Genomic DNA, 10,995 nt, shown 5'->3' with positions numbered 1-10,995 from the left:
CTGGAACAGACAGAAAGAATCAAACCCTTGTTTACATAATTTAGCATTCATAAAAACCCTTTGTGTATCCCTGACAGCAAAATGAATTATGCACTAAATGGATCTGGCCACTGTACAGGCAGCTAAAGCACAAGATTTCAGCTCTGGCAGCTTTCCTGAAGGAAGCTCTCAATCCGGGAATCCCCCTATCCCCCCAGCCCCATCCACAGTACAAGAGCCCGAGGAGTCCTTACAGGGAGGATGGGGAAGCCCCGCTCCCTTCCACTCTGCCTTGGGTGGAAGGGGAGGGAAACACTTGCAAGCCCTGGCTCTAAAAACAGTTGGGCCTTTCGTTTCTGAAATTCAGATTTTGCAACCGCTTCCAGCTCACAACTCAAAGACCGAGGCCTGCCGCTGCCAACTGCCCTCGCAGCTTCACTGTGGAAAGTAAAATTCTGCCCTTCTGTGTTTGCAATCCCCCCTTGCTCCACACCCTAAGAGCAGAGTGAGGAGGGAAGGGAAGACCCGCATTATTTAAGCAAAATCGGTTTCTGCACCCTCAAGAGCAGGAGAGAAGGGTGTCCTCAGCTTCAAGGACGAACGCAGACATTAGCTTTACTCCAGAAGCAGCAGCAGCTCTCACAAAGAGATTTTCTTCATCAGCTTTACCACTTCTGCTCAGCTTCTGCGGGGAGAGCGCAGGACGCAGTGCCAATGGCTGCAGCTCCCATGCCAAAGGCTGTCCTCCCACGAGGCCGAGGAGGACACCGTCCAGCTCTTAACAGAGACCCTGGGGAGAGGTTACTAAACCCACAAGTGCAGAAACATGAAAGGAATTTACTAATGGCTGCTTTTCCATTTTTCTTTCCTTAACGTTGTAGTGGCTGGTATCGACCTTTCTGTAGCAGGGCAACTGAACAGGAACATGCAAAATAAGGAAGGCACAACTATATTCCAGACCGATGGGCAGCTTGATGAATAGCTATTAATTTCTCAGCCTTTTGTCTGTTTTGACATGTCATTGCTTTAGTTTCCTGACAAGAAAAAACCCCAACATTCTATTCTTATTGCTAACAGTTACTTCCCCCCTTCCCCTGAAGGGGAGCCACCCCACGGCAGTCACCACACCTGAGCAGCCCCTCTGGGTGGGTGGCACAGCACGAACCGATGGGCACTACCTGCCTTTCCAGAGGAAGAGACAGAGAAGCACGAAAGGGATTTTTTTTTTTTTTTTTTTTTGGCACAGCTTGCCTCCAGGGCTGATGAATCAAACCGACCGCGCTGCAAAGATCTACTCTTTTTAGGAGAACTGATTGCCAGTTCCCCACTGAAGTACAAATATTTTACTTGCAGGATGGCACAGATAATCCCACAGATAAGCTTCAGTGGGATTCCCTCTATTTTCAAATTATTTGTAGATTTAAGCTGTTTAAAGCAAGTCCTCAGGGCTGCTTGTGCATGGGTACTTGTCCAATGGTTGGCACAAGGAAGCCTCTCTTACAGCAGCGGTTTTGGGAACTCCACGGTGAAGGAAATGATCCAGAGGTGTTTTTTTTTTTAAATGGATCCTGACTGCTGAAAACCCAATGCCTCATCTCCTTGCAATAACACAGCTGCCTCCGACTACACTTATATGAAGGTCAGAAAAAAAAAAAAAGCTTATGTCTAGCAACAAAAAGCTGCAGAGCTTTTCTAGGAAAGCGCCTCATGCCTTTCCAAGCACATCAGTTGCCACCACAGCCCATTTATCCCGTTAGCCACGGTACGGCTTCTCCGTGCATGGAGACCAGACACGGCTTCTCCAGACCAGAGCACTGACAGTACGGGCGAGGCTCCCGGCTACCAGGTAGATTGACAGAGGAGCTGCCCCAAGCAAAACACTTTCAGTTCAGGGTTTCAAGGCCAACTGCTTTGAAAAGGTTTCACCTGCCTTGACCTAACCGCACCAGCTGCAAGCGCTGGTGGCTGAAGGAGGATGAGCACAAGGAGGAAGGAGAGGGGTGAGGAAAGAGCCACGCAGCACCCTGGGACAGGCGGCGGCAGTTCAAAACTGCAGCCCAGAGCAGGGGCGACAGCCCTGTCCCGCCCAAGGGAGAAGCGCCAAGCGGCTCCGCGTATCGCCACTGGGGAAGAGAGGCTGTTACAGAAAGGACACAGCGACCTGGAGCCCTGGAGAAAGCAGACAGGGAATGCCCTTTCTGTTGCCCAGGTGGTTTTCTTCAGCAGATGTACACTTAAACTTTGGTGGCCAGAACCAGCCCATGCCAGACCGATGGGCGACGCAGAGCAGAGCTACCTACGCTGTACGGGTTTCAATCCTACAGGGCTTCACTTTTTTTGTGTGTGTGTGTGTGTGTGTGTGTGTGTGTGTGTGTGTGAAATTGCAGAGGAAACTCAGAAGGCGATGAGACCAACTGATGCTGCCATCAGCCCCTGGGAGACTCGAGAGGCTGCAACCAGCTTTGGGATGGGAGAGTCCCAGTGGAAAGGTGAAAAGCAGCAGAATACAGCTGCTGGAGGCTCCCACCTTGCAGCTGCTGGGAAGCAACTGCTGCAACAGCCCATTTTTACCACCCGCAGCAGTGCGGCAGCGAGGCTCAGAGGCAGCAGGCAGATCACCATTGCTTCTGCACCTCCAGCTTCCCCCATTGCAACCACTGCTCTGCAGCAGGACAAGGCAGCTGAGACACAGCAGCAGGACGTGGCTCCAGGCCCCCTGCTGTCCCTTTGGGAGAAGCCAAGAGCACGAAAGAGAGACAAGGGGCTAAACCCATCCTCTGAAGGTGGCAACGGCAGCAGTGGGTGGTCCCAGATCCAGTAAACCTTTCCTAGGGCTGAGACACCAAGAAGGCCTCTCTTCTCCAGAAGCAAAGCCAGCAAGGAAACGGGCTTGGATGATAAGTCAAACTGCTTATCCAAAAGGCTGCAGGTCTGGAGCAGGACTGCCTCTGAAAGGCCCGAGGACCGCCATGTGGAACGACTCCTGGCACAGGAGCGATGCTCTCGCCTGGGCTGGCTGCAGGGTGAACTAGTTGCAGCCCTACTCCAAAGCAGCCAGAGAGGAATGTTGTTGGAAAGCACAGCCACTTGGGGATTTTAGTTTGGGAATACGAGACCCTCCTCAGAGAGACTGGTGGAAAAAAAACCACCAAAACCAACTGGCCCAAGAGCAACCCTTATCAGATGCTCACAAAGAAGTCTGTGTTGTGTTTTGAAAAGAAAGTATCAGTGTTGGTGAGGCCAAAATGTCACCTGCTTTATTTTAGGTGACTTGCTACAAAGTTCATGTGCAGATGACAATTAAAAAAAATTAAAAAAAAAAAATCAGTGCACATAGCACAAGGGAGATTATTCTTTCAAAAACATGCTTTTGTCTAGGAAACATTCCAGTGCTGAGTTTCCCATTTTTTATTAAAATAAATTATATTAGGAAATCATAAAGCCCCCTTAACTGTATCGTATTAGCTTACCTCATCTTTACCCCTTGCTGCTCAAACACAGAGTGCTTGCAACGGGAAATAACTAAATCAAATGTAGCAGCACATAGCATACAGCAGCTCAAGACTTAGAACTAGCTCAACTAGTTGCCATTTTACAGTTACTTGTGAGCGTCGCTGCTTGCACTGCTGTACTATACAGATCTGAAAGCAAAAGGATGTAGTGGGAAGACAGATTGAAGGGATTTTCTCCATGCGTGAACCCACTGGCACAGCAGAACTGTACACCAGAGCTTTCGGTGACATTTTTAAGAAGAAAGACTTCACGTCAGCTTTGTGCATGACAACAGTCCAGTCACAAATCTTCAAGCTACTGCGGTTTTTATCTTCACTCGACATTGCTCAGTACTAGTTGTCAACCAGGCCCATATAAGCAGCAGCATCCCTGCACTCGTAGTCCTGTACCGTTGAGCGGTGCTGCGCGTCCTTCCAAAGGCAGAAGTCCCATTCCAGCGATCACCGCTGACTTTCACGGTCAGCTCTGGCTTCATTTTTAAGTCTCAAAACTATGCGCAAGCCTACCCAGAAAGATAATATAGCAGTTCCTAATGCCATTTTATTATCCTAAAATAATAAAAAAAAAAGATTCCTGCCCTCTATTTGTATCTCTGATGCCCTTGTCTCTTAGAAATTTCCCCGCATAGAAATCCTGAAGCAAGATATATATTGAGCAACAGATACAAGCGTACTAGGTAGACTTCAATTACTTATCAGGACCGCTCTCTGGCTGTATCCTACAAATACTGCAGAACAGAACAAAACCACGCTTGCATATTGCAAAGCAACACACATCTGCAATTAAAACCACCTTCCCACCATCCCTTATCTTCCCAAGATCCTTAACAACCCTCCTTTCAGTTAAAAAAAAAAAAATTACCAAAACACAGCTCCACTTCCTTCATCCTCCCTAGTCTCTTTCTCAATCAAAATCTGTTTCCCAACTGCTTCTTTTCCCACTGTTACTTTTCCTGCCAACCCAGCCCCTCCTCTCCCATCTCACCCTTTCACTTGTTCCCCCCACCAGCCAACACGAGCGACTTCTCCAGCCAAGCCCAGCTCCCGCTCAGGGCCCATCCCGTAAACCAGCCACTGCAAAAGACGGACCAATGTTTCATACAGTAGGTTTCAAAGAAATGGGAATTTGCATCCAAGTGAAAGAAATACTACATTTTTCTGAGGGAGGAAGGGGGAGGGGCGGGGAGAAAAGGAAAAAAGGATTGGTTGTGGCTTTTGAAGATCACAAACCCTTTCCTACTTGCAATCTTCCCTCTTTCCATCCAAGGAGAATGTGGGATCCCAAACCAACACCTACCATACCCCACTTTCCACTCTTTGAAGAGCAAAGCTTGCAGGAGGCACAATCCACGGACACATCAAGGAAAAAGTTGCTTTTTCTGCTCGCCATGGATTCTGTCACAGCAGCTTTCAACAGGCTGGGCAGTCCCTGGTCCACCTGGTCTGCAGTTGCGGTGAACAAGCTGTGCCATTTCAGGCTTGGCCACGATGCCACTTACCAGAAACTCAACCAAAGACGCACTGGAAACTTCTGGGACAACGGGAGGAGGGAGATTCCCATGTTCAGTGACACGGTGGTACGTCAGGACGAAAAGTCAGTGGCAGGAAAGCCCTCCGACTGCAGGCCAGGCCCTCACTTGGTGATTTAATGGCAGCAAAGCTATGAAGACAGACACCTTATGGCTGTGCAGCATACAGCCAAAGTCACCTAGCAAATAACTTTTAAAATTACTTAGAGAAATCCAGCAGCCAGACACCCTTTTCAATTTTGTTAATGAAAAAATAATAACAATCAACAGCTGAAGACATCTTTAGGTGGAGCACTGGAAGAAAACACATGCCATTATTTAATGTTTTTTTCCAAATGAATTCATCTGGATAAGTGACCTGTCTAAAGGCAAATGCCAGCATCAACTCTATTTCCAAAGCAGTGTCCCTTTTATGGTACGGTATGAAATTGAATTTCTTAATAAAATTCATTTCAAGTCCCTTATGAATTTGGTGACAACTTCAATCACTTCAGTAATTCTGAAAGCTTAATTAAAGCTGTGCACAAGCACAAATGGGAACCGTAGGTAACTTACCGCAAACCCTTGTGATTCCGAGACTAACCATAATAAACTAAGTTCATCAAGAAAGACTTGATTTTGCATAGCTAAACTTGGAAGAAGTTCCTGCTCCACCTTGCATGCTGAAACGCTGGAGTTTGTCTGCACAGTAAGGCAGGCACAGCTCAAACGTTCAGCCCAACTGAAGCATCTTCTTCCTGAAAATTCTTGAGACAACCAGGAAATTTTAATCGCCTGGTGAGATTAACTATTTACCTGGAGGTAATTTGCTACAACAGTGCCAGGGAAGCACTTGAAAGCTGATGCTGTGGGGGTTGTCCTCCTGCTGAACATCAGCAGCGTGGAAACCTGTGTCCCACTCTCTGCTCCACGGAGCAGAAACCCAGGCAAGCATCTGGGTAGCCCACACGATGGGCTACCTGGAGGCTCAGCCCATCAGGTCTATCACACCTGCGTGGTATGACATGCTGTATGAAGCTCCTGCTTCAGCAGTGAAGACCACTGTAGGATGAAAGGCGTGGACTGACTAATGTAACACCGAGCTGCTTGGAGCCCTGGGCTCATTGCCAGCCCATTCCAGCATTAGCTTTCCTCAAAGCACAGGGCTGGAGAGGGTCTCCTTGGCTACCACAGCCCCTGCTGTCTGCCCAACAGAAGATAAGCCCAGTCACAAGTTCACAAAACACTATTCCTTAGTCAACTGAACTGTGCTCACTCCTGATGGCTGTTCCCAAAATCTTTTCAGCAACAAACAAGAGCTTTTGTCTTTTAAAAGGCGATGCTCCGTTCATGCAGAGCCACGTGCTAACACACCTTTAGAAATAAACAAAACTACTCCTTCGCTCCTAATGGAATCTGAAAAAAATCTGTATTTGTTCAGTACTTAAGATGATTCCTTTCAGCGTATCTTGCATTACTATCATTTTTGAGGCATAAGATGCTACAAAATACAGATAAAAGCCCGACGTCCCCTTCGCGCCAAGGTTGGAAGCATCTTGGCAGTCTATTAGGGTGCAGAAGGAAAGGCTCACAGAGGCATTTGTCACTTGTCAAATGAGACAATGCTGAGATGCCCAAAATATTTCCTCATTAATGTATTAAGGACACCCTGAGGGGAGAGCACCACCATCCTGGCATCAGACTGCTACCTTGGAAAAGGAGTCTTCTGGCTCACTTGAGAGAGGTATTTGAGTGACACATAAGCACACCCAAGTTTCCAGGGTAAGTTTTATAGACCTAAAATTCACTTAACACTGCTGAAGGACTAAGGGAGGCTGAAAGACATTCTGTGTGTGCCTGGAGCCCAGAAAAAAGAACTTAAATGGCATTTTCCCCACTTTGACAAACCTTTCAAGCAACAGAAGGCTGACTGGAACTTCTGTAGGGCAGGAGAGCAGCCTGCAGCTACAAGACTTCAGGGTTTATTTATTTTAAACCTTATCAACTGCTGCTGCTGGACAATTAGGACATTTATAACACTGCTAAGGAGGTAAGGTTTCAATACAGTGGCATTTTGGGGGAGGCAGTATATATTTAAATAGGAAAATCTGTCAAATATAAAGTACTTGTATCTTACCTGAAAATGATTCCTTGAAAACCAACTTATGCTTTTAAAGGCCAACACAATTATGTATTATTTTAATCTTAACGCTAAAGGAAGACAGAAAAAGCATATTTACCACATCAACACTTCAGTGAGAGAACTTTGTATTGCTATCCAATTACGTGGCCTGCCCAGCATTTGGGCCCATATACAAAAACCCAACATGAACCTTACACACTTGTCAGCTGGGCGTAACGACCATCCATAGCTACATCAGAATAAACCAAGTTATAGGTGCGTAGCTTAACAGGATTAGACTATTGACGTAGCACATACCACACAGCAGTGTCATGATGTGGTTCATACTTGTCACAAAACACCTGAAGGCACTCGGCAAATCTTGTTCTCGCCACCTACAGTAAAAGATGCCCCAAGCCTGAAGGAATCGGCAAGCACTGCTGTCAGCCGCCCCACTGAGAGGTAGGGTACCTTGTGTTTTCCTCTTCAAGGACATGCAATGGAGGTGAACATTCAAGAAGGCGTGCCCTAAGTGCCACCTCGAGAGCACAGACCAGAAGACAGCCAGCACCTCTCCCTCCCCAGCAAGTTTCAGTCCCTGCATCCAGGCCATCTTGCATCAGCTTGGATTTCAGAGGGGAACATCGCCGGAGGCCACATAACTACAGGTCACTTCTAGAGAGTTTTACGTACCTGTAACCCTCAAATTATGCTGTACTGCAACATTTTCTAATCAAATAATTTAATATCCAATTTATCAAAGTAAGGAAGTCACTTATTTTCTTTTTCACTGAACCGTGGTGAAAAAAGGTCACTGCTTTATTCAGCATCATAGTTACATAACAGTTGTCTGTTTCTATTACTAGAAAGGATTTATTAAAATAGTCCTGAAAGACATCTTTTCTTTCTCCAATGATTTCAAAACTATGCCTTTTAATGCCAATTCCACAGAGTCACGGGTTTGATTGGTAGTAGTCAGTTATAGCAATTGTCAAGGCACAAGCTCAGCTCTGCACATCCGCTGCAGCTTGTATTATAAAAGAGAGATGACAGTTACATCTTCACTTAAAAATGCGTAATCCCTTTATCATATATTGCAACAGGAGAAATTAACATTAAACACAGACTACGAAAGGTAAAGGATTTATTTCTGATATGATTTGTAGAGTTAAATTAAAAACCTACTGAATACTTTATGTAGTAGATGAACATAACCTTAGTACTTACTTTCTAACAGTTTATTTAATGGTTGGAAGTGTACAACATGAAGTAGGCCTTACGTTTAATATTGTTCAATTTTGCTATTGTTAGATGAGATTAAAATACAGTAGCCATCCCTTTAGATTATGTTGCAACACTGATCATGTGCCTTGATAAGTAGGAGCGATTCGTTAAATAAATGGTGATGACATAACATGTAGGGAAGACTTTGGATTGTCTATTTAAAATGTCAACATAATAGGCAATTAAGAATAAAACTTCATTTTAAGTGCACTTCCACATGCTTTTTTTATAATATAGCAAAAACTTCCTATCTTTTTTCCAAACACTTCACTCCCTACTCTAAAGCTGTTCAGTTGAAAATGCACTTTCCCCAGTAAACTTTTTTTAAAAAAGTAACTAAAATTTCTACCCTTTCATATGCAAAGAATGTTTCCTAATTAAAAACACAATTTATTACAAGACATGTGAAGACAACATATAGTGAAATGAATTTTAATTATTGTGCTGTGACTAAAGTAAAGTTCTCAAGGCTGCAATTTAACATTCCAAGTTCTCCCTTCCATCTTTATTGATTCTTAAGATTTTGCACAGAAACTCTTTGGGGGCTAGAACAGCAGTAATTGCATCACACTGTTTTCCAAGACTTCAAGTTTCAAAAGCAAACTCTTCAAAAAGTACAGTTCTTGATTTGATTAGATACAGGGACAAAAATATAGCACATACTTGAAGGTTACATGGTCTACAAATGATGGCAATATTTTCCTTGGGAGAGTACAGTTTGTTTTCTTGTAAATACTCAAAAAGGCTCAACTTCAAGCAGTAATAAACACAAGCAAAAGTGATTTAACCCTTAAAATAAATATTCAGGAAAACCTCTCTGTACATACAAGTGAAAGAATATGTAACACTTTCACGCTAAAAGAAAAAATAAAGATTTTGTTCATATAAGCAGCTGAAATCTGCTGTTCCAGCCCAATGTCCCCAGTAAAGAAGGGAGGCACAAACACAGGTGACTACTGTAGCTCACTATCTTACGGCCTTTTTGGACAGGGACATCATCACCATTATTTTTTTAATCCCTTTTCTTATATTTATTACAGCATGCCAAATCCTTTGGCATATGTGATGGCCTTCAATAATCTTTCTTTAAGCTTTTCTTTGCTTGAGTACTCCGGAAGCAAAAGTACATTAAAGCATGTGTGAGATGTAGGTAACCTGTGGGGAAAACAAAAAAGAAGAATTCAGATTTGGGAACATGCAGTACATGCAAAGAAATACACTGCTATTTCACAAATCCAAAATCATGAATTTAAAGAGAATCTACTTTGCTGAAAGATTCAACTTTCAGATTTAACTAAGTTAATAAATTAAAAGCATAGAACTTGCTTCCATTTATAAACAGACAGGCAAAATGTAGATTTTTTTTTTTTTTTTTTTTTTTTTTTACCTCTCTGTATCTGGGCCATTTTTGGCTATGATCATCTTTAACTTTCCAAGTCCTCCCACTGGGGCTCTGTCTGTGCCTGTTGTAAACTGTAAGAATAGTCTTTTCTGTTCATCTGTAAATGAATGGACTATTTCCCAGAATTCCCTATCAAGGAAGAAATCAAAAAGTAAGTAAACTGAAAACTTTCTTTGGTATAAATGAGACTTTCAAAAGTAATTGAACTTTGAAGGTTTAGTAATACTAATCAATCTTAGCACCAGTTTACATGTTGCATTCATAAAAACAAAACTAACAGTAACGTATTTATCAATCGCTGAGAATCAGAAGTAAGAAAAAAATCAGAAAAAACACTGCAGTTTAACTGTTTTTAAATGTTAATTTGGCTGATAAGTGATCTGCAGATATTCTTCCTTTATTTTATTATTCCTATTTCCTATGGAATTATACTGGTTCCACTACACTGTCCATTTCTACCACCTTCTTAAACACCACAGTAAACAAATGCAGCTGCTGTCAAAAGGTTTTCTACTCTAGCAGGAACTAGTTTAGTTGGCAAAGTCTAGAGGACCGAAGATGGACACTTCTCTGACCCTTGTCTTCAGAGTTCTCTAGTTAAAGGGGACAAGAAGGTAAAAACATTAAAAACATTTTTCCTCTTAAAAACATTGAATTTACTTGATTTCTAATTAGAGAAGAAAGTTCTACACATGTGACCTATTCAAACAATTCAGTGTTTGTGAATTCTAGGTTTTGGTGTTGTTTTTTTTTTTTTTTTAAAGAACAGAGCAGTGGTAATTTACTGAAACAGCCCTGTTTTTACTGGGGATTATTTAACTATATGGTATAAGAGAAAGACAAAAACCTAGGGAAAAATCCTTTTTAAGTTTTACCAAAGTTCACTGGGAGCTAAAGACAATGGTTATACTATTCTGCTCTTTTCTAATGACAGTGCTTGAGTAAAGTGAAATTATACATAAAACATTCGCATCTCCAGTACTACAAAAATACTAAATCTTACGATATTAAATTCATTATGAAGAAACAGGCATGTAAAGTACTTTTAACCTTTCAGAAATCAGGAAAAATTACCTAATAATAAGAGAGTCTCTTGTATAGCCACCATCATATTCTGTAGTTTCTTCTAGTGCTTGAAAATCTAAATTCTGTAAGAAGATGACATTTTTAAAAATGACCACTAATTAT

General features: G+C 43.0%; 1 protein-coding gene across 6 annotated transcripts in view; it reads right to left on the bottom strand.

Moving 5' to 3' along the window:
- Positions 1-8,734: 8,734 nt before the first annotated feature.
- The window catches only part of UBE3A (ubiquitin protein ligase E3A), a 55,030-nt gene continuing 52,769 nt past the window's right edge, over positions 8,735-10,995 (bottom strand). For all 6 annotated transcript variants that reach the window (XM_075523637.1, XM_075523646.1, XM_075523619.1 and 3 more), the window contains 3 exons: positions 10,882-10,955; positions 9,793-9,936; positions 8,735-9,560 (listed from right to left, as the gene is read on the bottom strand). In XM_075523637.1, coding sequence (XP_075379752.1) covers positions 9,440-9,560; positions 9,793-9,936; positions 10,882-10,955 — 339 coding nt within the window. In that variant the 3' untranslated portion in view covers positions 8,735-9,439. The remainder of the gene's footprint in view (positions 9,561-9,792; positions 9,937-10,881; positions 10,956-10,995) is intronic.

Source organism: Mycteria americana, chromosome 1 (genome assembly GCF_035582795.1).
Source record: "Mycteria americana isolate JAX WOST 10 ecotype Jacksonville Zoo and Gardens chromosome 1, USCA_MyAme_1.0, whole genome shotgun sequence".
NCBI lineage: Eukaryota > Metazoa > Chordata > Aves > Ciconiiformes > Ciconiidae > Mycteria > Mycteria americana.
The sequence above is the reverse complement of the archived record's forward strand: the minus strand, read 5'-3'. Positions and strand labels throughout refer to the sequence as shown.